Here is a 27,061-nt window from a genome sequence, read left to right as displayed (position 1 = left end):
ATGCATTGGGTTAAAAAAAAGAAAAGAATCTATATCTTGGGAGAGATTTATTGAGCCACAATAGTTCAAAAAATAAAGATTCACTCACTTATTATATTAACAGAACCTAACAAACATAAAAGCTATTGGCAAAACAGATATAGATTTTAGGTAGACTTTTCTGTTTTAAAGTGTAAATAAAAAGTTACATTTCTGGATTAAAATCCAAAATATTATCTCCCCCCCCCCTCCAATAAATAACTACTACCACGATTAATTTCCCCCTGAAAACAGTAAATTACAGCTGACCCTGTTTAATATTCCTCTCCCTCCTCATCTTCTTCAAATGAATCAATCCCCACCTCTTCATAATCCTTCTCCAGAGCAGCCATGTCTTCTCTGGCCTCTGAGAACTCTCCTTCCTCCATGCCCTCCCCAACATACCAGTGAACAAAGGCTCTCTTGGCGTACATCAGGTCAAACTTGTGGTCCAGTCGGGCCCAGGCCTCAGCGATGGCTGTGGTGTTGCTTAGCATGCAGACAGCCCTCTGCACCTTGGCCAGGTCTCCACCAGGAACCACAGTTGGAGGCTGGTAGTTGATACCCACCTTGAAGCCAGTGGGGCACCAGTCCACAAACTGGATGGTGCGTTTGGTCTTGATTGCCGCAATGGCCACATTGACATCTTTGGGCACCACATCACCACGATACAGCAGACAGCAGGCCATGTATTTACCATGACGAGGATCACACTTCACCATTTGATTAGCTGGTTCAAAGCAGGCATTGGTTATCTCAGCCACTGACAGCTGCTCGTGGTAGGCTTTCTCAGCAGAGATGACCGGAGCATAGGTGGCCAGAGGGAAGTGGATACGAGGGTAGGGCACCAAGTTGGTCTGGAACTCTGTCAGGTCAACATTCAGAGCTCCATCGAAACGAAGTGAGGCTGTAATAGACGAGACAATTTGGCTAATAAGGCGGTTGAGATTGGTGTAGGAAGGACGTTCAATATCAAGGTTTCTGCGGCAGATGTCATAAATGGCCTCATTGTCCACCATGAAGGCACAGTCGGAGTGCTCCAGGGTGGTGTGGGTGGTCAGGATGGAGTTGTAAGGCTCCACCACTGCTGTGGAAACCTGGGGGGCTGGGTAGATGGCAAACTCAAGCTTTGATTTTTTGCCAAAGTCAACAGAGAGCCTCTCCATCAGCAGGGAGGTGAAACCAGAGCCAGTGCCTCCACCAAAGGAATGAAAGACCAAGAATCCTTGAAGACCAGTGCACTGATCTGCCTGTGTGGAGAAAATATCACAAAGTTTGCTATTTGTGCAGAGTGGGGTTTGAATGTCAGATTTTGTGCAGTTGAGGGCAACATTAATTAAAACATGGGGATTCCCTTTAATCAATTACCAGTTTACGGATCCTGTCAAGGACAGAGTCAATGATCTCTCGCCCAATGGTGTAGTGTCCACGGGCATAGTTGTTAGCTGCATCCTCCTTTCCTGAGATCAGCTGTTCAGGGTGAAAGAGCTGACGATATGTTCCTGTTCGAACTTCATCTGGGAAAGCAAAAGAGCAAGCGCTAAGAATACAAATTCATCTATTATAGGAAGTGCTTTTTATTAGTTAAATTAAGGTCAAATTCAGAGCCCTACTTACCTATGACAGTGGGCTCCAGGTCAACAAAGATTGCTCTGGGAACATACTTTCCAGCCCCAGTTTCACTGAAGAAGGTGGTAAAGGAATCATCATGGCCACCGATGGGCTTGTCACTAGGCATCTGGCCGTCTGGCTGGATTCCATGCTCTAGACAGTAGAGCTCCCAGCAGGTGTTTCCCATCTGGACACCAGCCTGGCCTACATGGACAGAGATGCATTCACGCTGCAAGACAGAAAAATGAGCAAGATAACATAAATTCAGTGTATATATTCACACATATATACATACAGGAGAAAAGGAAACACAGATTACACTAAAATACCACAAATTTGGGCATAATTATATTTTACAATTGCTGTCAGAATTCAAGGAACCAATCTGGAAACTCAGCCACTAGATGGAAGCAAAGATGCGAGAGAAAGAAGATTAACAAGCAAAACACATTTTTGCTGCAGCTGTCACTGGATGTCATGCATTTGCTATGAGCAGTCAGGAGCTGGAATGGAAGCCGAGTCCAGAGAGCAACTAAGCATTTGTTATACTTTAAACATGACCTAAATAAAAAAAAATCAACAGTCCACTGGCAATCAAAGCCTGCACTGTGTTTTCCTCAGTATTTTTATGCATGTGAAGCCTAAAATAAATTTAAAAAATGGTTTAACTATTCATTATACAGAGAACAAAAGAAGGCTTTTTGCTATATCACTTTACATGTCTTGGGTATTAGATCACACAGAGACAGACTGCTTTGTGGTAAAATTTGATTTTTCTACCAGTGAGATTATTAGTCTGACATGCCGTTTAAATGTTGAAAATATTCATTTTTTGAGTTACTGGGATGATGTCTCGCATTTTTATGTTAACGCTATGTTTTCCAATAATAGTAATGCCAGAGAACAAACCTAGTCTTTGAACTTCAAGATCCAGCTCATAAAACTTTAAACTGAATGCTAGCCTCTTGCTGGGAATTTTGTGTAAACTCTGACCTAACCATCTTTGTTTGGGGCATACATGAAAAATAAGTCTACCCAGTTTGTATTTCAACAACTTGTCACATGTGGTACGCTGCATTTCCACACTAGTTTATGTCAGGCAGCTATTTTTACATGTCCCCAATTTTCTCTTTCTCTGTGAACAGATGGTGACTCAGAGTATGGTATTGGTGGTGTAAGTGGTCTAGAGACCATATTTCATTTATTGAAGCAAATATATTTGGATATATTCACTATTGTAAGTCTTATAATTCACATAGCCATTTTTCTTGCGGACTTCTCGGTGATGACCCTCATACTTGCCTGGGCTTCTAGGTTAGCAGAGCTTTGTGGAACAGTTATTTTTGGTTCCTCGTGCTAACCTGACACCTAGCTGTGAGGGCTGGCTATTCCTGTAAACACTGACTGCTAGTCCCCAAAACAGTAGACCTTTTGTAACTTATCTGTTGAAAGTGTGTGTTAGAATGATTTTGCTGTTTGGAAGCTGAGATATTTTTATGTCTTTAAGTATAACGAGTACAGTAAGTTGTAGGTATTTAGGGCTTTGTCATAGATAAATCTCTCTCCAACTGTCAAACTAAATTTTTATTCAGACTGTTAGGGTGTGTCGAGAGAAAAACAAACATCTCTGAGGTGTCTCAACACTTACTTGACATTCCAGTTTTGTCAGTGATTAAAAAGCCTGCGTTGGAAATAACTAGTCGCAAGCTTGACACATACGGAGTGTAAGAAAGGAACATATAAAGACATAATAAATTTGTAAAAGATTTTTTAGGTCAGGAAGCATGAAAATTGATTTCTTAACGCCCACTCTCACAGTACACGTTTGGGAAAAAAAGAGATCAAGAATCAACAGATGAATTATATGTCATGTATTTTGTTCATATTGTTTTAGAGTCCTCCAAGAGATATGCCATATAAATGGTCATCTTGTATATTTGAATGTTGGTTGAACATTTGGTTATTACCATTTAGTTGCATTTCTTTGTGCCAGTACTTCTGCCTGTATATAAACCTTGGTCAGGTCCAACATGTAAGACACATTTTGCCAGTCTAACATTCATTAGTTTTGAGCCACATGCACTGTATAATACCACACTTGCCCCAGAATCTGCTTTATCTAACCTAAAACCTACTTAATGGATATTCATAGTTTCTAGTTAATTGTTTCTCATCAAGACCATCCTGGGATGTTGCTCCTGATATAAACCAAAGCATGTTTCTGGGGATGGTTCAACATTGGATTCTGATAAATAATTAATATGTCTAACTTATGATATTTTTAAAATAAATCAAAGTTGCTGACCTATTTGAAAAGCTGCATGGTGAGGATGCAATACTAGCCAAGCAGGTTGATGGCACCATCAACAATTCATGTAACACGGTTTTAACTGTCACCTTTCAGCACATTTGCGCTGCAGATTTTGGATCAAAGGAAAGCCTCTCTTTTGAACTTAGCACTCCCAGAACATGTTTAGGTGTGCCTGAACTTGTCGTTAAGTGTAATACTTAGCCTGATTATGGAATATATATTGCTTAAGGAAAGGTAAAGTTTGTGAATTTATGTAAATTAATTTGTTTCTTTAGTGTTATATATACACCAAAGAAATTTAATCAAGCTGGGTATACTGTAGTGTACACAGTGATACCATTTGGTTTAAGCAGTACTGACAGTGCTAACAAGCTGTGTTTACACTACACAGAGCAAACAGAGGTAAAAGGTCAGGTATGTGTGTGTTAGCTGAATTTCCTGACAGTGAAATATGCCACTAAAAATTCAACATAACACAGTAATCACACATCAGAGCACATCAGAGCTAATAATTGAGGGTCCAAGATCATATCCATCTCAGGTGGGAAAGGTTTGTTTCATTTGATTATGAACAGGTGATTTCTATTTTTAAAAAATGATATTTTAAATTTTTATTTTTGAAAAAGTAGAAAATAGGCCATGAATTTAATCTATGCCATTGTTTGTTTAACATGACAAATAGGAAAATATTTCCTGCTCTGCAGAACTACACACTGAGACTTACTTTGGACTTGATGATAGATATGAGACATGCCACACTTGCAAACGGGCTATGGTTGTAATCAACGCACGCCTTAATAGCAAAGAAGTATTTTTATTTATTCGTATTCTCAAAGCTATTTGAAAGAACCAAACAGTTCCCTAATTTGAAAACCACTAGACTGTTAATACAACAAATCCCCCCCGTTTTTATCTGAGTTAAATCTGCTTTGTATAGCTTCTCTCTGGTGAGGTGAAAGTGTCTAATCATCACCACTGCTTATCCAGGACAGCAGTCAGCTCAGCTTTACTGCCAATCATTGAGCTAAAAATCTATTTCTGCTGCAGGAGGCCACACGGGGAGCAGTAACAAGAATCCCTGCATCACCCACTTTAAATCTGGATCATATAGATTCGCTGGCGCATACTGTGGAAATGCACCTGCTTAGGAAATATTTCATAGATGATAAACCTTTACTAAACTTTGGAGAGGAAATATTTTTACAGTCTACTGACTACTGACAGAGTTATGCTTACCATGGTTGATTGTTAGTAGACTGGCCCGTCAAAGAAAAAAAAAAACGAGTTGTAGCTGGCTTCAGGTTATGTGTAACCTCTCACAACGGCCGTCAATGTGGTCCGAGTGAGTAAGTAATGTCAGGTGGGCGCGGAGCTGTTACGGTATATTAGGCTGCAAGCCACTCCCACTTGTCTCTGACGTGGACGCGCGTTTGGAATGTGCAGGGTGATGTAGCACGGACATAGCTGAATATATATATAACTCTGAGCAAGATGCGCGAGAAACGGAAGAAAACCCTGAACTTGATCCTTTATGTAGTAGAAGTGAAGACGCTAACTATTTGTACTGTTTTTGAAAAAAGATGGCCATAAAAGTTCATGTTGTCAGCGAGTCATTTTTGTTGTTGTTGTTGTTGTTGTTGTTGTTACAAGACCTTGTTGGATTATTTTTGGTTACAGCACCATCAGCAGAAAATACTGTACATTATTAGCTCTAAAAATGCCTGAAAATGGGTGGAGATGTGCAGTCATGCTGTCATTCAACATTTTGAAAGCTAGAGGTCGTAGTAGTTTCATTATGGCCCACTGAGTAAGTAAATGTGTGACAACCGATGTCATGTAGTCTTTGTTTTTCCCTCTCCCGTATTGGAACCTGCAATTTTTTCATTACCTCTGTCAAGGAGGTCATGTTTTTGGTAGCATCTCCATGTCATCTTGTTTGAAAAGACGATAGCTTGAAAGGTTTTGAATGAATTCTGATTAAAATGTGTCAGGGTTTAGAGCACAGGTGTCGAACTCCAGGCCTCGAGTTGGTAATGAACTAATCATTTGATTCAGATGTGTTCACCTGGGGTCTTATCTAAAACCTGCAGGACACTGGCCCTCAAGGCCTGGAGTTTGACACCCCTGGTTTAGAGGGAGTTGATGATATCCACCCATTAAAATGTGGCTTACATCCACCAAGGCCCTCAAGGTCAACTTAATGATTTACTGATCAAAAACTGACAAAAAGTTTTATAACTTAGTAACTATGATTACAAGTTTGAACTTTTACCTTGTCTTCAGTGTCAATAAAGTGATCTGAAGGTCAAAGTGTAATATAGACCTATTCTTACTGCCATTGTTTGTTTTGGCAAGATATGTGCATATAGGGAATGGCAAGATTAAGTTTGTTTGAACTGCCTTTGCAAAGTCAGATTAGGTCAAATGTTCACAAAATGTATTTTATCTTTAAAACTATGCTTAAAATTCTGCTACCTTTGTTAGTATATGGCAAGATTTTGGAAGTGATACTTCCACTTGTCCTTGTAGGGTAAGGGGGTGCTATTGCGGCTACCAAGGCAGACCTTGGACAGGTTGCCAGTCTGCCACAGGGCTAACTAACAGAGGCTGAGAACCAGTTGCACCTATGAGCAATTTGGAATCACCAATTCACCTAACTCCATGAGTGGCATGTCTTTGGATTGTGCTTTTCTTTGTCTCACCCCCAATGGCTGTCCTCTGGCCCTCCTCTCTGAACCTGGTTCTGCCAGAGGTCCTTTCCTGTTAAAAGAGAGTTTTTCCTTTCCAATTTTGCTAAGTGCTTACTCATAGGGGGTTGTTTCATTGTTGTTGTTGTTTTTTCTATATTATTGTAGGGTCTTTACCTTACAATATAAGTTCCTAGAGGAAACTATTGTTATGATTTGGCGATATGTAAACACAACTAAATTGAAATGTAACTGATCCCAAAATGTATTAACTTTAAGAATGACCTGCCGAGTTAGTTAGAAATATCCTGTAGTATAATGTTACACAATAAGCTATTCATGCCCAATGATTTATTTTTTTTTATTTTTTTTTTTTTAGCTTTATACCACTAATGCTATGCTTGTTTTCCTTTTTAAATTATACTGTAATCTTCTAAGGAATCAGTATACAGTTAATTTATGCTGACTTTTACTTTGTTTTTTACACATATAAAGACCTCACAGAAACATAGAAATTATTTAAATCCGTTTCTGTCATTCTGCTTTGTTCTAGGTCGCAAAGGTCATCTCATTTTTTCCCAGCCCTAACACTGTTATGACCCACTAGTCTAAAAACTAATTATATGACATTGGAGAACTATACTCTCAAATAATAGAAGTGGGTCACAGCTTTATACAACACCCTTGATGACAAATCACATAACAGGATGTGTGTTTTTCCAGTGAAATCCCTGCTTGTGGAGAAATAGCATTAAATGCTCAGAATTTTTTACATTCAATATGTTTTACTGTACTAAAATGTAATGTAAGACTGCTTTAATTATAAAATTATATAAACTATACCATTGTGTCTAAAAGACATTAAAACACATAGCATATAGTACAATAGAGTTTAATATGATATAGCACTGAGCATTGTTAACACAAAAGAGCTTTGTTGTGTGATTGATATAAAAGAATATGACAAAAACGTCATTTACTCCTTTGGTAAGTGAGTCTCACTCCCTCAGGAGGGGAACTGAGCTCAAAATGAATAGTGCAGTTTAGACTACGGTATCACTCTTACTTCAGGTTAATAGTTATTACAATTATTTTCAAGACAAAAAATAATTACACAGCATGGTTTATATGAAAGTGCAGAGACCTTCCACTAAGTGCATTTAGTACATTAGTAACTATTTAACTTTTTAAAAATATTGTCAGTTTCTCTCCTGAGAATAATTATTCAATTCTATGTAGAATTTGTGAATAATACAACCACAGGTTGCTTTAATGTTTTATTACAAAACACTGAAAGTAATGAATCAACACTTCCATGTGTTTTGCGTTCAGCTCTTACTGTGGGCACCTGCGGCTCCAGAAAGTGGTTTAACTTGTTTAACATATCACAGAACTGAACAATATACAGTATATGTTGACTGATGTTTGTTATCCATACAGTGAAACAACTAGAACAGTAAGTTATGTTAGCACCTTGTTGAAGAATCAGCAAGAACATAGGAGCATGTATCATGCATACTTTATTTAGAAAGAACTCTTTCAGCAATCAACATAAATTTTAATAAGTTATAAAAACAACAAATTAGCCTCACAAGCCCAGATCCTATAAATGTTGGGACGCTAGTCAAAGCAAATAGTAAAGACAGAAAAAGATATTTGTCCATTATAATGTTAGTGGTTTAAAACATGAAAATCAAAACTGTGATATTATAACTTGCCAATATGGCAATGGAAAGTCAGTAATAGTGAAAAAACAGTTATTTGCACCATACTTCATATTCAGTAAAATAAACTTCACAGGTTTTGACAGGAGCATTTTCTCAGTCTTTGTGTTTATCCCTGACTGAATATTTATATTAATATAAAAAAAACAATTTCAAAGCATAATGTTTTTTTATTTTATTTTAAAAAATGCTAAATCGCATAAGCTGCCACTGCAAACACTACAATGATAATTGCCAGCTGAAACTATAGGTTACCTTCCCCTCATCTGGAGTTTCCTTCTGCTTTGTGAAACATACACACCTGTACAATCCACTCAAAGACTAACACAATGAATAGGGTGTTGACCTCCTTTTGCATTGTCTGTCAAGTATATGATATTATCTTGGTCTCATCAGTAGGTCTGATTACAGTTCATATCAAATCACTATACACCTTAAGCCACAGGTATATAAAGCAGAGTATCACAGCTGCCTCGGGAACGACATCCTGTTACCGATACTTGGACACTTTGAAGAGAAAAAGTATGGTAAGATATGATTAGCTAGTGTAAAACTTATTGTAAGAACATGCTACTATATTCTGAATAGCTGTGAGACATTGAATATTCTTCAGGATTAAGCTGAATTGTCATGACAATCTGTTTCCTAATCTTGCTTAACCTTGCTGTTTTTTTTTATTATCTGAAGCCAACAATAAGTGTACTATATGATAGCTTAAATTGGGTTTGATAATTTGTTTCATAACACTCATGTAGACATGTGGGAAGTAAAGCAGTTTCACTCTCTGCAGCGTGAATGTATCTCAATTCATGTGGGCCAAGCTGGGGCTCAGATTGGTAATGCATGCTGGGAACTGTACTGCCTGGAACATGGGATCCAGCCAGACGGACAGATGCCCACGGACAAAATTGTCGGAGGAGGCGATGACTCCTTCAGCACATTCTTCAGTGAGACACGAGCAGGAAAGCACGTTCCCAGAGCAATCTATGTTGACCTGGAACCAACTGTCATAGGTCAGCACCAGTATTATTTGATATTTTACATAGGCTAGATAGTTTTTAATGTTCTATATTGATGTTTTTAAACAGAGCTATATATTTGTTTACTGTTTTTTTGCATTTCTATTTGTAGAATTTCAATTCATTAAACAACACCATCATATTCTTATTCCTCGAAAAGGTTTCTTGTACCAAAGTAGAAATAGTAAATGTTTTGATTTCTCATCCAGTAAATATCTATCAATGTTTTGTTGTACAGATGAGGTGCGTGCAGGAACCTATCGTCAGCTTTTCCACCCTGAGCAGCTGATTACAGGAAAGGAGGACGCTGCCAACAACTATGCCCGTGGCCACTACACCATCGGCAAAGAGATCATAGATCTGGTCCTGGACAGGACACGTAAACTGGTGAGACTTTGACAGTGTCAAAGCTATAGATTTGGAGTGTATTAAACATTTTGCTCAACTAAATGACTTAAGGGTTTTAATAATAATGAACTAATACATTTTCAGGCTGATCAGTGCACTGGCCTGCAGGGATTTCTCATCTTCCACTCTTTTGGTGGAGGCACTGGCTCTGGTTTCACCTCCCTCCTGATGGAGAGGCTCTCTGTTGATTATGGGAAAAAATCAAAACTCGAATTTGCTGTTTACCCAGCCCCCCAGGTTTCCACGGCAGTGGTGGAGCCGTACAACTCCATCCTGACCACCCACACCACCCTGCAGCACTCCGACTGTGCCTTCATGGTGGACAATGAGGCCATCTATGACATCTGCCGCAGGAACCTTGACATTGAAAGACCCACCTACACCAACCTTAACAGGCTGATTGGCCAGATTGTGTCCTCAATTACAGCCTCACTTCGTTTTGATGGAGCTCTGAATGTTGACCTGACAGAGTTCCAGACCAACTTGGTGCCCTACCCTCGTATCCACTTCCCTCTGGCCACCTATGCCCCTGTCATCTCTGCTGAGAAAGCCTACCACGAGCAGCTGTCAGTAGCTGACATCACCACCACCTGTTTTGAACCAGCTAATCAAATGGTGAAGTGTGATCCTCGTCATGGTAAATACATGGCCTGCTGTCTGCTGTATCGTGGTGATGTGGTGCCCAAAGATGTCAACTCTGCTATTGCAGCCATCAAGACCAAACGCACCATCCAGTTTGTGGACTGGTGCCCCACTGGCTTCAAGGTGGGTATCAACTACCAGCCTCCAACTGTGGTTCCTGGTGGAGACCTGGCCAAGGTGCAGAGGGCTGTCTGCATGCTAAGCAACACCACAGCCATCGCTGAGGCCTGGGCCCGACTGGACCACAAGTTTGACCTGATGTATGCCAAGAGAGCCTTTGTTCACTGGTATGTTGGGGAGGGCATGGAGGAAGGAGAGTTCTCAGAGGCCAGAGAAGATATGGCTACTCTGGAGAAGGATTATGAAGAGGTGGGTGCTGACTATGTGGGGGAGGATGAAGAGGGAGAAGAATACTGATTTTAATCCAGAGTAAATTTTTTTTCTTCTGGTTTTCAAAATGTGGCTTTTTGCTTTTTTTGAAGTGAAAATAAATGTATCAGAAATATGACTACACTAACAATGTTACAATTTGTGTGACCAAATTGTGAACAATTTTAATACTCCATATTTCACAAAAACAGACCAAAATAACATATCTTTCACTGTGTGCTGAGTACCATGGCAAATTTACAAATCAAACCAAATCTAAAACCTTAGTTGAACATGTAAACATTTCAAAAACATTTTTACATTTCTCTTATCACAGTGCCATTTAAAAAAGTGTTTATATTCATAGCAAAAGAGTACAATGTGCTTTTGGTGTTTTAAGATAGTTTCTTTCTCTGGTTTCTGCCTGCTTTAAACACGCGCTCTCTCTCTCTCTCTCTCTCTTGCACCTCCCCCCACTATCCTCTCCCATGAGGAATGCAAGCTATGAAAGGGCTCCTATGTCAATTTCTTTAAACCATTCAGCTGTGACTCTGAGAATGAACGCAAGAGAAAAAAAAAAAACGACGGACTCTGGCTGGTGTTGCTTGTGTAGCTCATACTCAGACCATAGCCTGCAGCAACAATAGAATTCCAGTTCCATTTTGTATGAATCACTGCACTATGATTCAAACAGAGTGGCTGAAAAGCTGCATTAAAACTGAGCTCTACATTTCTTGGAAACTCTCTTTTTTAATCTTTTCACAATCTGTGATACATTATTGTAATCACCACACTGAAGTTTCTTTGTGTTCCATATTATTATATTTGATGAACTTTGGATTATCTTACTTGATTGTTTGTATGAATGTTTACTTATCATCACTATTTTTGTTACCATTAAAGCATTTTCCTTTTACATATAATAACCCAAATAAACATGTCAGTCTTTCCATTTTGCTAGCGTAATCTCGCATGATTATTTATTTAGTGGTTCAACACAGACAAGTCTTTGTGTGTGTGTGTGGGTGCAGATGACTGCATAAAGTAGCATTATCAATCTCCTTGTCTACTGATTTTGTTATAGTGTATATGTATGTTAAGAAATGTGTAGGGGTGGAGTATTTGCATGCTGCAATATAATCAGCTCATTTAAGTTATGTGTTAAAAAAAAATCTAACTAATTTTGAAACTCTAAATGGTGCCATTGCAAACAGACACAAGCACACTGAGAAAAAGAAGTAGGTGGAAAATTGTTTTTTTTTAAAAAAAAGAAGAAGAAGAAGAAGCAGCAAAGACTGTAGACAGGCTGGTGATGGTGTCTGAAGGAGAGCTGTTGAGGGAAGCTTTTCTGGCTTAGATGAGTGGACAGATCCAGAGAAAAGAGATATGAGTTAGAACAAAACAAAGAAGTAATTAGTGAAGAAAGCTAAACTAAACTAGAACAAAATATGTGGGATACTATATCTACTAGAAAGCTCTGACAGCGAATGACTCTTATAGATAGTCAACAGACAGACTGCTGGTTAGTGGACTGATGGGATCAAAGGTGTGCACAATGATTACAGAGGATCTGGGAAACGTAACGAGCCACACCTGCTACACACACAGACAGAGACGTGACATGCAGAGAAAACAAACGGGGGAAAGGAAAGAGAACACAGGAAAGTCAGAAGGGGAGTGAGGTGTATATAACAGTGAGAAAAAAATGTTTTTCATAATGATCTTGTGTAGATAAATGTAAGGAGATATGCCATTAAAATACGTATTAGGGACTTCCCTCTTCCCCCCCCCCCCCCCCCGCCCCAACTGCTGTTCCCTCCCACAAATGAGCTATACAGCTGCCTGCTGTCATTTCCTGCCTACCCCCTCCACATCCTTCTCTATATAAACTCCGAGTCTCCCTTTTTTCTGCACTTCTGCCTTGTGTCTGAATCCTCAACGTCGGTCGAAGGACAAGCAGACAAAATGGTGAGTAACTGTCTGGCTGATGACGTAGCCTTGAAATTTTCATTCTCTCTCCCCTCCTTACTCCTTTGTTTCTGTTGCATGGGTTAAATATCCAGGCTTTTTTTTTTTTTTAAATGCTTCAAGTCTTCAGTGTTGTGTGGGAGTTTACTTAAAATCAGATTATATTAAGTGATCATACTTTTGAGCTAAATTTATACAGAATTTTTTTTTTTTTTTTTTTTTAGGGCTTGTCTGAGAATTCGGTGAGAACAATGCACTAGTGTACTTGCATTTGACTAAAGGAGAAGTCATTTTTGTACTCTTGGGAAATCTAGGTCAGATCAGACAATGAGTTGAACTGTTGTCCTTTTCAAACCTCAATGCAGAGCTTTTAGTATAAAAAGAGAAAATATATAAAGTCTTTAGTTCCTAAACAAGCACAGGATACTGTTTTCACAACTACAAAGTAGTGAGCAGGGTAATCGTGGCAGTGGGGGATGGATTAAAATGAACAGGGAAAAAGAGGAGTGGTCTGGCCTACAAGTGAGAGTTAGTTCGCTGCCATTTTGCAGCTGTTAAGAATTTTAGGGTTGAAGGATGTGGAGAGAAAGAGAGGGTGAGACAGTCATCTCTTCCCGTTACACGGCGCTATGGAGCCGGACAGGATAGGGGAGGGGAGACACAAAATGGGGAGGGATGAGGAAAGGGAGGAGATTCAGGATTAAGAGGTGGGGGGTAAGGTTTTCTTCTTGATGCATGACCTTCCTGTTTGCCATATACAGGATTGTATGTGGCCTTTTTTCCCTCCCCCAAGTTATAAAACTATCTTTTAGGCAAATGAGGAGCTTGCAGTTATTAACTGTATATCCTGTCCATTCAACTGTTAAAAACCCAGAGTTCAGACACTGCGTTGCTTGTATTATATGCACCACTGAAAGCTTAAACATTAGTGTTCTGATACACTTTTCAGTAAGCAAGCTTTCTCTCCTTACTGAGGTATTTCCTTTTCACAAATTGAACATTGTCTTGTAAATTAATGGGGGGTAGACTAAGGATCTCTAACAGTATACACTCCTATAAGTCCCCCTGCCCACCCACCCCCATTAGTACTCATTAAATAAGTGCCCCAGATATTGCTGTGCCTTTCAGCAGTCATAGCTAGTTCAAAATATGATAACTGGTGTCAGGCAGTTCATGTGTACATAAACTTGCTTTGTCTAATTTTTTTTCCCCCTCCCCCAGCGTGAGTGTATTTCTATGCACGTTGGCCAAGCTGGAGCCCAGATGGGCAATGCATGCTGGGAGCTGTACTGCCTGGAACATGGGATCCAGCCAGATGGACAGATGCCCTCTGACAAAACTCTCGGGGGAGGTGATGACTCCTTCAACACCTTCTTCAGTGAGACTGGGGCAGGAAAGCATGTCCCCAGAGCAATCTTTGTTGACCTGGAACCAACTGTCATAGGTCAGTAACGTGCAAATAAACAAGTACTTGCATATATTGTCATGGCTAATCTGAAAACTGATAAGATGGATGTAAACAAACAAAAAAGACTCCAGATGTTTGGGTTAAATTTCATTTTCTTGCAAATTGTCATTGTGTTTTGTTTTTGTTATTATTTCTAAACTGTCACTGTCTGCAAAATAAAGGGACTCCTCTTAATTTGATGCAAGAATACAGGACACTAGCTCGTGCACTCCTAACGTTTTTTTTTTGTTTTTTTTTTTTTCTGTTTCTTGCAGATGAGGTGCGTACAGGAACCTACCGTCAGCTTTTCCACCCTGAGCAGCTGATTACAGGAAAGGAGGATGCTGCCAACAACTATGCCCGTGGCCACTACACCATCGGCAAAGAGATCATAGATCTGGTCCTGGACAGGACACGTAAACTGGTGAGACTTTGACAGTGTCAAAGCTATAGATTTGGAGTGTATTAAACATTTTGCTCAACTAAATGACTTAAGGGTTTTAATAATAATGAACTAATACATTTTCAGGCTGATCAGTGCACTGGCCTGCAGGGATTTCTCATCTTCCACTCTTTTGGTGGCGGCACTGGCTCTGGTTTCACCTCCCTCCTGATGGAGAGGCTCTCTGTTGATTATGGGAAAAAATCAAAACTCGAATTTGCTGTTTACCCAGCCCCCCAGGTTTCCACGGCAGTGGTGGAGCCGTACAACTCCATCCTGACCACCCACACCACCCTGGAGCACTCTGACTGTGCCTTCATGGTGGACAATGAGGCCATCTATGACATCTGCCGCAGGAACCTTGACATTGAAAGACCCACCTACACCAACCTTAACAGGCTGATTGGCCAGATTGTGTCCTCAATTACAGCCTCACTTCGTTTCGATGGAGCTCTGAATGTTGACCTGACAGAGTTCCAGACCAACTTGGTGCCCTACCCCCGTATCCACTTCCCTCTGGCCACCTATGCCCCTGTCATCTCTGCTGAGAAAGCCTACCATGAGCAGCTGTCAGTAGCTGACATCACCAATGCCTGCTTTGAACCAGCTAATCAAATGGTGAAGTGTGATCCTCGTCATGGTAAATACATGGCCTGCTGTCTGCTGTATCGTGGTGATGTGGTGCCCAAAGATGTCAACTCTGCTATCGCAGCCATCAAGACCAAACGCACCATCCAGTTTGTGGACTGGTGCCCCACTGGCTTCAAGGTGGGTATCAACTACCAGCCTCCAACTGTGGTTCCTGGTGGAGACCTGGCCAAGGTGCAGAGGGCTGTCTGCATGCTAAGCAACACCACAGCCATCGCTGAGGCCTGGGCCCGACTGGACCACAAGTTTGACCTGATGTATGCCAAGAGAGCCTTTGTTCACTGGTATGTTGGGGAGGGCATGGAGGAAGGAGAGTTCTCAGAGGCCAGAGAAGATATGGCTGCTCTGGAGAAGGATTATGAAGAGGTGGGCACTGACAGCGTGGGAGAGGAGGATGAAGAGGGCGAAGAGTACTGAAGAATCAAACATCATCACGCATTCCAAATGTTGTGAAAGTAACACATTCCCACCAAAATCCACACATGTGGTGATTCGTCAGTATTGTCAATAAAAGTTCTCATAAAAGTGTCGTGTGAAGTTGTGGACATTCTTGATCTGCTTAACCAGGCTATGTTAGCAACTGTATAACTTAAGTGTGTAATACTGCAATAGTTGAGTACTTTTCTAGTTCAAATGCTAATAATTGAAGTTATCAATTATACATATTTATTTTTAACAAGTTTCGGGCTTTCAAAGTGGAAGAAGATATTTTATCAGCATTATGGTGAGAGGTAGTATTAGCAAATCCAGAGACATCTGAAACACTGTTTTGACACGTTACATAATTTATCATATACTTCTTTTTAAACTTGATATACACAATCCTGCTTTTGTTTTTCTTCCCATGTTTCTGGGCAGCTCCACTTCACTTTTAGAAAAGAAATTCCAGGCTCTGTTCAGTTTCCTGCTTCTCTTCATGCCAAGCTGAGTGACCAGTAGGTGTTTACGATTTACTCCTGCTTCCTGTACTTTTTCCTTAGGCCAGCAGGTGAAAACAAAGGGACACGGGTAAAAAGTCGAGGTTGGTGTAGGTGAAATTGTCTGCCCTTCAAGTTTTTATGTCCTCCGATCAACATAATAGTCTTATATTGGACCAAATTATTTTCCTGTGTAATTTATTCTCCTAAACAAACTGATTTGATGTGAAGTCGAGCCCACTTCAATTACGATCCAAGGTCCCCCATCAAAGATCAGATTAACAAAAAACAGACATCAGATTAACAAATAACTTAAATTACAAAATGAATCTAATTTATTCATTAAACTATTTTAAATGCCAATATCAAGTCCTAAAAGTTTCATATATTTTTTCACTCTTATTTACAATATTCACTTAAAAAAATATCTAGATCTTTCTTTGACATCCCACCTGCAGTACCCATCTGCCCACCAGGAGGCGGTCTTCTACACTTTACTATTCATAACATGGCCTAGGAGGTTTGATTACACAAAGCTGAGCAGTCCACATAACTCTGATATTACATGATGTCCTCATTGTGTGATCCAGATCAATGACTCTACCGATTAATCACGTGCTAAACTGGAAACCTAATTTCTATAATCTACCTATATGATTACCTACTAATAAAGTATAGCGGGATGTCAGAATTACAACTGGACTGTAGTAAAATCGTTTCCTCGTTTCCCCGCTCGACTGTAAATTATTTAGTAATTTCTGCGATGATTGGGTGATCTATATTTAAAAAGAAAAAAATAGTTTCTAGGTTTTGGCATATGTTTATGTTTAGAGGTTAAAGCATTATCACGGAGCAACAGGCGGGCGCTGAGGCATGCAGGGCGGGCCCGGTGACGTTTCCAAACGCTGGCATTTTCTAGGCGCTCTATTTTTTTCTATGCGCTCGCGGTGACGTAGCGCGTGGGGCAGAGGAGCACTAGGGACAAACACAGCTGACTGCGCGCATGCTATCTCGGTGGGGACTTCAGCGCAGACCCTAACGCTAGGTTACAGTCATATTGGCTTGGTGGAAAATATTTGCGGTGAAGAAACAGGCCGAAAACAGGGGAGGTGCCTGTACGGCTGTCAACAAAGGAGAAGAAAAAGAGGGGGAGTGTAGTCCAGAAGGACCGCTATAACAACTAATTCATTGTCGCTCCAAACTGGTGGACAGACGGCTAAACTGCTCACTCATTAGGCCAAAACACTCCTAAGGTAGGTCCATTGCCGAGGTTAGGCGTAACAACTTGTGCCTATCCAAATAGGTGCTGCAATTTATGACAGATGTCCAACTTTACCATAAAAGGAGATGTGCTACCGAAATACCAAATGATGTTAATTGTGCCCTAATGTCAATACTCGAATAGCACAGCACCTGTGCCTCCAAGTTCATCTGTCCCTGTATTTAAGCGTCTATAAGGCCTGCAGTCATGTCAGCACTGCAGCAGTTGACAAATGCCTTGGCGCTAGAAATAACATAGTAATGAGGCTTGTATGAGTGCATGGCTCATCCTGAAGGGGCAAAGAAAGTTAGATTTAGTTGTTTCACCTCAGTTCGGAAGTCCCCTTCAGCCCCGAAACGATTACAAATGAGACTGGCATCTCGGTTAGGGTGTCGTCTGTGGCTATTATAGAACAGCTGACTGTGCCAAGATCCTTTTTTTTTTTTTTTTTTTTTTTTTTTTTTAAAGATAACAGGCTTGATGCTTTCATGTGACCGTTCTGAAGTAGTTTATAACAGGTAAATTTATGATTCAGTGAAGTCTGCTGATTAGGTTTTTATTTACTCTTTCAAACTCAATATATTTGTTGGAAATTTCATATTATAAAAGGACCTAAAGGAGTTTTTTTAGACTAGTTAAGAGAATGTATTTGGCTTTAAAATATCTATAGATTAAAGTGTCTGTCCTTTTATGCATGCATCACATACAAGTTGCTAATTGTTTAGTTAAAAATGAAAACATTACTAACCATACTGCTTCCACACTAATGTCATATTCTAGCTTTAAAGTGCTGATTAATAATACTTAACTAAAGTTAAAAAGCATTCTTAAAACTAATGTAGCTTTAAACTCAGTGTAGTTCAACTCATGAGTCCTACAGTAATACAGCTGTTGAACAGTTTGAGCAGCACTGTCTTAGTGAAATCATAATTTAAGTAAATTTAGGGGGATATAATTTTCCAGCTTCTAAATACATGTTTTAGAGTCGTTTTACTGTTTCCAATAGATCCATTGAGCTCATATAACCTCCACTACAATGGTGATTAAGCATTATTTAAAATCTACTTGGTTCCATAGATACAAAAGTTTTTTTTAGTCAAGAGGAGCATTTTTAAAAATGATGCAGAAGCTGTACATCCACACACATTGGTGGTTTAATTTCTGACCAAACAAAACTCGTATTTGTATTTTTCTTTCAAAGCGTGGTGTTTTGAGGAGTTACAGGAGGTGACATGGTGGACTACTATAGCATCTTGGGAGTGTCCAAAACAGCCACTCAGGATGACATCAAGAAAGCGTAAGTATCCTGGGACTATTTCAAGTGTTAGAAAATATAGTCATAAGTAACAAAAAGTTCACTTGAGTAAAAAAAATATATCTGAAGATATATTTGAAGTGTGAAAACCTACTTTAGATAGCAAGGTTATGTAAGCACTGAAAAACTGAGGCCACTGCCAGTATGTGCTTTTGTGTGTTTATTTTTTAAGAGTTTACAAACTTTAGAAAAACTTTTTGAGTTTAATTTCAGTCCAAAAAAAATTGCTTTTCAGGGCAAAGATGTATTATCATATTATGTCACTAAATAAGCTCATATCTCATAGATGGAGGTTTAAGAACTAGACTTCATTATGTGTGTGGTTATTTATATATAAGCATGGATGTTTGATGTTGTTTGTGTTTTCAGGTACCGGAAATTGGCCTTGAAATGGCATCCTGACAAAAATCCAGACAACAAGGAGGAAGCAGAAAAAAAGTTCAAAGAAGTCGCTGAGGCCTATGAAGTCCTGTCTGACAGTAAGTCGCCATAGATGACAACTGGTCTAATATGTACAAGGTATACTGTAGATGTATATGTGTACGGATATTGATTTCCGTGGGTAATTTTTTCCTTTTCGACAGAGAGCAAACGTGATGCATACGACAGATATGGAAATGACAGAATGCGACACACAGGTATAAATATATAAAAAAATCTGTGATATTGTTGCATCCATTATAGTAATCATTAGCAATCTTCTAATTGCTACAGTTTAAGAAAAAAATGTGTTTGGGTAATTTTCTTACTACTATTACCTACCCTTCCTACTTGCTCCTTCTCCTTTACGTTAGTCCTAATTTTTCCTTTTCGCTCCTGACTGTGACATGTTGGTTTCTCAGGTTCCTCCAGCTCAGACTTTACAGAAATGCCTGGCTTCACCTTCACATTCCGCAGCCCAGATGAGGTGTTCAGAGAATTCTTTGGTGGACAGGATCCCTTTGCCAGCTTCTTTGGTAAGTCAAACATATATTGGGGTGGGGTTCATCTGCTGTTAGTTCAGAAACTAATACTAACATTTATTTATTCAGTCTAGACGTAAAATAAAAAAATATGATGAGAGTAATTTGTCTTAGGTCTACTGTAACTGAACTAAATTAAATGCTACAATATATTCCAAAGTTACAAATATAAGAAATAGCTTGAATATAGAGGAGTAGCTCAATAATAAATATCCAGAATATTACAGAGATTAAATATAAATGGTCGACATTCTACTCTAAACTCAACAGTAAAACCTCTAAACTGCTATTTGTTATTTTCACTGCAAAATGGAGTAACTATTGCACTATGTACTGTACATTAGAGCTGTACAGGCAGATAGCCACATGCAGGAATTGTTTCCTGCTTCATTTAGTGGTGAATTTGGGTAATCTCAGTCTGTCTCTGAACGCACTCCTGTGACTGGCCAGCACGTCATGGACTGGGTGGGAGGTATTGTCCATTACTGTTGTATTTTTATGTACTTGCACGTCTTTGTCTCTCACTCAGATGACTTCTCCTCATTTGGAAGCTCATCGTCTCGTCTCAGCCCGGGGCGATTCTTCTCTTTTCCATCAGGAGGAGGTAAAGAAGTAAATATTATAAGTAAACTGTTTGCAGAGGATTGAAGAGGATTTTCCCATGTAGTTTTTCCTTTCAGCTTTACTTTACTGGTAATTAATGCAATTCTACTCAGTTAAACTTCTATTATAAGCTGTTTCTATCATCAGTGGTTGCCAGGAGTGTCTCACAGAAAGAGGGGTTATAACTTTTTGTGTTGTATGTCATCAACAAATGCCAGATTAATGATATTTGATATTGTTAATATCAAGAGTTTCACTTGTTAGTTTAAAAAATACTTAAAAGAATTAATATCAGGAGATGGTTTAGATACATTAAAAACGAATATTGCTTTCCTCTCCTCTTTTTGATTGTTTGACTCTCTACAGTTGAATTCTCCTCTTTCTCCACTACCTTGGGTGGTCTGGATGGGATGGACAGCATGGGTGGAGGGATGGGCAACTTTAGATCAGTTTCTACTTCCACTCGCATCATAAATGGAAAACGCACCACCACCAAGAAGTATGGAATTCCTTATCAATTCCTATTATGCAGCAAAGGAAGTACATATTCAAGTGTATTATCTTCAAAGCAAAACGTGAAAAATTAATTGAAGAATATATTAAATTTAGCACCAGTAAACAGTTTCACATTCCAGCGTTTTAAGAATTATCTTGATGTGACTGTGGTTGCTGAATAAGAGCAGTGCATATGTGCATGTTTGAATTGTATTTGTCTCAATAGATTGTCCCTAGAAGCAGATCGTCATCTATTGTTTGGGAATACTTTAGATTTAGAGCAAAGAACAAATCATATGCAAAGGGCACCATAAAGTTGTGTTGGAACTACAAAGCAACAAAATGAATGTGTACACCTACCTAAAAATGCAGCATTCACACTGCAGTATGAAAATTGCATGAAGAGCCTGAAAGGCATTGTAGAGGTTGATGACATGTCTTGTCCAATATCAATTCAGAAATCCATAAAAGTGAGGCTGTACATTGCATACAGCATATTATTTAAGCTCACAAAGATGTAGTGGAAATACCAACACAGTCTCATTTCGTTTCTCTATAGATCTGTGTTTTTCTAAAGGGGTAAAACTTGCACTGTATGCAAAATGCCAGAGGGTAAGCCTAATTAACAGGAATATAGTGCAATGTCAAAGTGAAAGCAGTGCCCTCGTTATCAGTTTATATTCTTCTTCTTCTGAAATGAATCAAAGGGACTGTCTACAAGCCTTGTAGACAGTCCAAAGCATAGATGTGAAAGCCTTCTTATCTTTATGTGGCAGTGTATTTGTGTCACTAAAATGAAAGCGAGTAATTGTGGTAGATAATCATGATTATAGTGTTAATCAAAATATTTTTTGGCTGTAATTTTTCAGCCCTAAGACTGGTTACGCACTTGCACAAACACAGAGGCACTAGAAATGGTGGTGGCTTTTAAATAATTCCACTTATGTCTGTATTTGTCTTTCCTACAGGATAAAGGAGAATGGGCAGGAAAGAATAGAGATTGAGGAGGATGGTGTGTTGAAAAGTGTTCTAATTAATGGTGAGACAATGCTGACGGAATAAATGAATTGAGATTAAAAAAAAAAAGAAAAACTAAAAAAAACCAAACTTTTTTCTGGTGCTTATTTGCTTTAACCTGAAAACACAAATTCAGTGTCAACTTTTTCTAATACAACCACAATTGTGTCAAAATGCAGTGCTGCTTATTCAAAAGATTTCAATGCAAGCAGGGAAATGTGTTAAAAAACAGACGAGGTTTCAGTTTGTATTTAATCGATCTTATTCTTATCTTTAATATTTTTGTTATTTTTAATTCAGGTTTTTTTGAGTCAGTTCCCAGAGTAGGTTTGCTTTTTAAGTTTAGTTTAATTTTTAACAAGGTTTAGTTTTAGTTTAGTTTTTATGACTTTCAGTGTTAGTTTAATCATATTCAATTGAGGACATGTGCCAAAGGCAAAATTTCAGGAAAATTAGTATAGATATTACAATAAAAACACTGAACCTTTTGAAAGCAATTAACTCTTAGTCTTGTAGACATCCGAAGTCTCAATAAATAACTTCATAAGTGCCTCATCAGCACCGATGAATGTAATTTTACAAGTTTAACAAATACTAAGGATATTTGCTTGATATTTTTCATAAAATAATTTCAGTTAGTTTTATTTTTTCTTTTATAGTCTTAATCATGTTTTTTCAGTCTGCGGAAATGTTTTTCACATAGTTTTAGTTATTGGTTTAGTTTGTTTAACTATATGTACCTTGGCTTTAGTTTTTGTATTACCGCTTGACCTGAAGTTTTTGCTTGGTTATGTGTTTTTCTTTATGTCTAAGGTTTTTGCTTTGTGTTGATTGTGCAGTGAGACAGCTGTCTTGTTGTTTTTGTTTTGATCGAAGGTGTGGAAGATGAAATGGCCCTTGCTCTGGAGCTGAGCCGACGAGAGGAGCAGGCCACTCCAAAGCCACGACTCCAGAACAAAACCGCTGAGTCAGACAGATCCCGCCTGAGCCCTTACACTTCACCCACGCATCGTTCATTTAGCTCGGCCCCATTCTACCACTACGGGGTTGCGGGAGGCAGTGAGGATGATGAGGAAGATGAAGACCTACAGATGGCTTTGGCATGCAGCCTGTCAGAAATGGAAGCCCAGCAGAGAGCTGCTGCTAACGACTACATATCAGGTGCTCGGGGTGGGGGCAGAGCTGTCAGTGACAAAACTGGGGGCCGTTTAGATGGCGGGATTGCTAAGGCAAAGCATTTGAATGTACAAAGCAGGGAAGAGGTTGTTGCAGGGCAGAAATGTAAAGAGATAAAATTGGGTTCAGTAGCTGGAGATGGATGCAAAAGTGTGGCAAAGGGTACAGTGGAGCTAGGCTCCTCCCCTGAGTCATCCACAACTGCCAGCACTACACCCCTAAGTCAGTGCAGTGAGGATAAGTTTAAACCTGTGATAAAAAGTGATTGCAGCGTGAAAAAGAAAAAGAAGTGTGGGTGTGTTGTCTCCTAATGATGTGTTTTTGTAGGTTTACTTTCTTTGGGTTGCCTTATTATACTGACCTCAGTGTTTTGCCTTCAGCCAGCTCTAATGTAATGTGAATTAAGCAGATCTTTATTTTGAGACAGTGCCTATACTGATGACAAGGCTTCACATTCCTCCAAAGGAACACACTAAAGATAAGATTTGTGGTTACGTTTCTACATTATCACAGGCATTTAAATTGTTTTTGCATTTGGATGCAAGCTGGTGTGGAGGATTGCTCGTGAACGCGAATTTGCCAGATATTTGCATAGACTGATGAATTGGAATTAAGTGATGATTTAGATCTGTTGTATATATGGCCACAATTGAGTCTTTTGTGAGGACCAGTTTAAGTAACTCTAAAACAAAGCTTGAAAGGCCTTTTAGAATTTAAGGTTTGAGTTTAGGTTTAAAGCCAAACCTGGAGTTAGGAATATATTTGGGAATTTTGAGGTTTGTGTAAGTTTTTTCAGAATACATTATGTCAGTGAAGGTCTAAAATTGAGTGTGTGTGGTGGTGTTTGTGTGTGCATGTCGTTCTGTGTAGCTCTTTCTGTGTTTGAGTCAGCTGAGACCTTGCCATAGAATTTTCTCATTCAGACTCTCTGGCAGTGGGAATGTTGCACAACTGTGCCACACGAAAATCAAAGGTAGCCCACAGAACTTTTTGTGGTTTATTTCCAGGTTGCCACATAAACTACTTTTAACTGAAGACCAGTGTTTCTCAGTCAGCTTGTTATGATGTCCAGAATAAGTATGAAGCAATAAGTAGTTAGGTGAAGCACATGCTCACACACTTTGACTATCTTGTTGTTGGAAAGTTGAAGTAGGGAGGTGCTCGTGTATCATTAAATCCAAGTTTATCATATGTTGGTCCTGCACTTTTACCCAAATAGCATTAAAATTGTAATCAGATTTTAGATTATAGTTTGGGGAAAGCACTTTATTAAGTTAAAGGACAAATCGCAGTATTGTGACTGAAACAGCTACAAATAATGATTGTTAAGTCTTTGTACATGTTAACTACTTATGTGTTTGCTATTCTTACATTATCGATGCAAACGTGCCAAGCTTTATAAACAAATTATAAAGATAAATCAGTTTTTGGATTCTCCTTGGTCCTCCTGCAGTAGATGTGACTGAGAGTGTTGTCAAGTGATTGGAGGAAGAAGAAAGTGACAATGATTGTGACGGCAGTGTGTTACCTGTCCTGGATTTTTAAAAATGTTGTATTATTGCATCCGGTTACAGGATGTATAATAGCTAAATGATCAAAGAACATTTGTTTACATGCTCCCTGAGCGAATTATTAAACCTCAGCCAACTCCAGATGAGCTCCCTTGTGTGCAAAATTACAAACACTGTACTTTAGGGGTGACTTGATGACTTTCCCTCCTGCACTGCTTCCCAGCTTTCAGGCTTAAATACTTTTTTTTAAAAAGTTCCCCCAAAAAACCTTTGATTAAATTATATGTCTTAATAATTAACGAAAGTAGAAAAAAGTAAATAGGAATAAACAGACTAGTTTTCTACAATTAAATTTCAGTTAGACAATCAGTCAGCTGCTACTAAAGTTGGGTTTAATGTGAATGGTAACTGAAATAGTTTATCCAGCTCATGTCCCGCAAATATTGATTTTGTTGGGCTGCATGTTTGTGTCTGTGAGACAGTCACAGGACGGAGTCACTGAAGATAGTTAGTGTTGGAGCTCATGCATAAAACTCAAATATGCCTTTTTCGTAGATCTCAAGTAACATGAAGATACTGCCAATGTTTTAAGTGCAACACTAAGAAATGTTTTAAATGTGGTTGTTGCTGCAGGGCAAAGCTGAAAGCAAAAGAAAATCATGCTGGTGCCAAATCATGCAGATGTTAAAATAATTACTGCTGCCAGTGTTATGTTGTAATATGCATTAAAAAAAGACACATGCCTGTCTCAATGAGTTTCTAATTACAGGCAGTGTCCCTTTGCCCTGGTGTGTTTTATGCTTTATGTTTGTAATTTATATTGACACATATTTTTCACGAGTGCCTCATTTATCATAGATTGCATGAGTTTTGTTTTCACTTGAAAGTATAGCTGTCAGCACCGGCGAAGACTAAAAGTGAAATAGGAAAATGAAAACTTGAATAAATATATCAGCCTGTATTAATTGTTACTGATTACTCACATGTTGATGTTCTTTTTATTTTCACATTGTTAAAAGGAATTAACGAATAAAGATTGTGCCACAAGATAATTTGGAATATTTTATTTTTTTTAGAATATGGCAGCCACGTATTTTCCACTAATTTACACTAAATTCATGCTAGTGCAAAATGATGATACAGTATGATAACTGTTTGATAATTATATAGTCATGGAAATCTGAAGGATTATTTTCAGTTCTCAGGACCCTTAAACATTATAAGACAACAGAATCATGCATTAAAAACTACTTCCTGCTTTTACTGATTTGGAAACTGCACATGTATGTGGTTAACTGTTTCTGTGTGTCTTGATTAAGTTCAGATCAGGAGCTTATATTTTCAGTATAGCCCTTATTATGCGAGTGGCATAATGCACCATTTGTTATAAGATATGTAACAGGGGCAAGGGCATCATTAGTCATTGTGTTTTAAACTAAAACAGTAGTTAAGTCCCATAGACTGTTGTGTGTTTTTATTTTATTGTATTTTTAATTTAGTTTATCTGCACTTACGACTTCCTTGGATCAGGTTATTCAGTCTTGTTGGTGTTAATGTTTAAATGTGCTGGATCACATACACATTACTTTTCATCTGTTATGTAGCAAACACATCTAGTATCATATTGTTGGGACATAAGTTTGAATACTTGTTCGTTTCTCTTACGATTCATGCTTCCTGTTTCAGACTCAGACTTCGAGGCCTTCACAACCTAACCTGATTGGCTCACGCTGCTCTGTGCCCTTGCCCTGCCCTGAGGTAAAGAACCAGTGTGAATCTGAGGCACCCATTCCTTCTCCTGCCCCCTAAACTCCAAGTAGATGAGATCAGATGATGCCTACTTGCATATCTGATTAAGTATAACCTGTCCTTGTACATCTATTCTTACAGGTCAAAGATTATATCCCACGATGCACTTTTCTATCTCTGCCCACCATGGCTCCTACCTGCTGAATGACACTTATAAGATATATGTATTTAATATGTTTGTGTCTCTGAGTGCATGTGTGTATGTAGCTCATTGTGGAACAAAAGACTGAAAACTCTAAGGAGGTACAGTAGTTACAATCATCTCTTCATCAAATCATCATGTTTCTAATAAATATGAAAACAGTGCACAAAGCAAAAAGAAAGTTCTTGTAAAACACATGAAGCAGAGAAAATAAAGATTTTCCTGCTGACTTTTTTTTCTCAGTTTGTGGTAGCGTCTTTGTGGCAAGATTAAGGCTGTCTAACAGTTAAGATAAAACCATAAAGTTGAGGTAAAAAGTTGTAATACGTTTATCTTTAACTCGTGTTTGTTGTTATAAGATAAAAACCCTTTAACCCATAGAAGATATATAAAATTTAGATGTAGCTTAGGGTCAAAAAAGTAAAGTGGAACACAAACTGCATTCTTTGTAATTGCCAGGAGGGAGTGACACCTCTGGTTTAATAGAAAAATGTCCAATTGTATTGATGTCTTTGGAAAAATGATCATACTGCTCCTATAATTTGCGACCATAGTAAGA

At 38.8% G+C, this 27,061-nt stretch overlaps 4 protein-coding genes across 6 annotated transcripts; 3 read left to right on the top strand and 1 right to left on the bottom strand.

Annotated features, from left to right (window-relative positions):
* Nucleotides 1–30: 30 nt before the first annotated feature.
* LOC143412288 (tubulin alpha chain-like) lies at nt 31–5,332 on the bottom strand. Its single transcript, XM_004555508.5, has 4 exons — nt 5,177–5,332; nt 1,636–1,858; nt 1,387–1,535; nt 31–1,268 (listed from the first exon to the last, which is right to left on the bottom strand). Exons 1-4 carry the CDS (start codon nt 5,177–5,179, stop codon nt 294–296), a joined length of 1,350 nt encoding a protein of 449 aa, XP_004555565.1. The 5' UTR covers nt 5,180–5,332; the 3' UTR covers nt 31–293.
* Nucleotides 5,333–8,797: 3,465 nt separating this feature from the next.
* Nucleotides 8,798–11,312, top strand: LOC101475061 (tubulin alpha-1A chain-like). 2 transcript variants are annotated; one of them, XM_076875126.1, is made up of 5 exons: nt 8,798–8,878; nt 9,142–9,364; nt 9,609–9,757; nt 9,863–10,789; nt 11,283–11,312. In XM_076875126.1, the coding sequence occupies exons 1-5, from the start codon at nt 8,876–8,878 to the stop codon at nt 11,295–11,297; spliced, it is 1,317 nt and encodes a 438-aa protein (XP_076731241.1). In that variant the 5' UTR covers nt 8,798–8,875; the 3' UTR covers nt 11,298–11,312. The 2 variants fall into 2 exon arrangements, with proteins under 2 accessions (XP_076731241.1, XP_014263767.2); XM_014408281.3 differs by lacking the exon at nt 11,283–11,312 and having other exon boundaries at nt 8,861–8,878; nt 9,863–10,852.
* Nucleotides 11,313–12,597: 1,285 nt separating this feature from the next.
* LOC106674879 (tubulin alpha chain) lies at nt 12,598–15,823 on the top strand. Its single transcript, XM_023152631.3, has 4 exons — nt 12,598–12,757; nt 13,979–14,201; nt 14,480–14,628; nt 14,734–15,823. The coding sequence occupies exons 1-4, from the start codon at nt 12,755–12,757 to the stop codon at nt 15,709–15,711; spliced, it is 1,353 nt and encodes a 450-aa protein (XP_023008399.2). The 5' UTR covers nt 12,598–12,754; the 3' UTR covers nt 15,712–15,823.
* A 1,300-nt stretch (nt 15,824–17,123) lies between these two features.
* Nucleotides 17,124–26,736, top strand: dnajb2 (DnaJ heat shock protein family (Hsp40) member B2). 2 transcript variants are annotated; one of them, XM_004555504.6, is made up of 11 exons: nt 17,138–17,464; nt 18,674–18,769; nt 19,157–19,266; nt 19,372–19,425; nt 19,630–19,743; nt 20,279–20,353; nt 20,719–20,851; nt 21,816–21,886; nt 22,741–23,025; nt 26,238–26,309; nt 26,442–26,736. In XM_004555504.6, the coding sequence occupies exons 2-10, from the start codon at nt 18,705–18,707 to the stop codon at nt 26,264–26,266; spliced, it is 936 nt and encodes a 311-aa protein (XP_004555561.1). In that variant the 5' UTR covers nt 17,138–17,464; nt 18,674–18,704; the 3' UTR covers nt 26,267–26,309; nt 26,442–26,736. The 2 variants fall into 2 exon arrangements, with proteins under 2 accessions (XP_004555559.1, XP_004555561.1); XM_004555502.6 differs by lacking the exons at nt 26,238–26,309; nt 26,442–26,736 and having other exon boundaries at nt 17,124–17,464; nt 22,741–25,603.
* The last annotated feature ends 325 nt before the right edge of the window (nt 26,737–27,061 follow it).

The sequence above is a fragment of the Maylandia zebra genome, linkage group LG16, assembly GCF_041146795.1.
Source record: "Maylandia zebra isolate NMK-2024a linkage group LG16, Mzebra_GT3a, whole genome shotgun sequence".
Taxonomy (NCBI): domain Eukaryota; kingdom Metazoa; phylum Chordata; class Actinopteri; order Cichliformes; family Cichlidae; genus Maylandia; species Maylandia zebra.
This window is presented reverse-complemented; position numbering and strand designations above follow the sequence as displayed.

Bases quoted from the DNA above. Each gene is read 5' to 3' on its own strand.
- LOC143412288 (XM_004555508.5), bottom strand. The intron at 1,536-1,635 runs GTAAGTAGGGCT...TTGCTTTCCCAG, and splicing joins CCTGGAGCCCACTGTCATAG to ATGAAGTTCGAACAGGAACA. The intron at 1,269-1,386 runs GTAATTGATTAA...TTCTCCACACAG, and splicing joins TTGACAGGATCCGTAAACTG to GCAGATCAGTGCACTGGTCT.
- LOC101475061 (XM_014408281.3), top strand. The intron at 9,365-9,608 runs GTCAGCACCAGT...TTTGTTGTACAG, and splicing joins CCTGGAACCAACTGTCATAG to ATGAGGTGCGTGCAGGAACC. The intron at 9,758-9,862 runs GTGAGACTTTGA...ATACATTTTCAG, and splicing joins TGGACAGGACACGTAAACTG to GCTGATCAGTGCACTGGCCT.
- LOC106674879 (XM_023152631.3), top strand. The intron at 14,202-14,479 runs GTCAGTAACGTG...TGTTTCTTGCAG, and splicing joins CCTGGAACCAACTGTCATAG to ATGAGGTGCGTACAGGAACC. The intron at 14,629-14,733 runs GTGAGACTTTGA...ATACATTTTCAG, and splicing joins TGGACAGGACACGTAAACTG to GCTGATCAGTGCACTGGCCT.
- dnajb2 (XM_004555502.6), top strand. From the start codon at position 18,705: ATGGTGGACTACTATAGCATCTTGGGAGTGTCCAAAACAGCCACTCAG. The intron at 20,852-21,815 runs GTATGGAATTCC...TCTTTCCTACAG, and splicing joins AAACGCACCACCACCAAGAA to GATAAAGGAGAATGGGCAGG. The intron at 21,887-22,740 runs GTGAGACAATGC...TTTTGATCGAAG, and splicing joins GAAAAGTGTTCTAATTAATG to GTGTGGAAGATGAAATGGCC.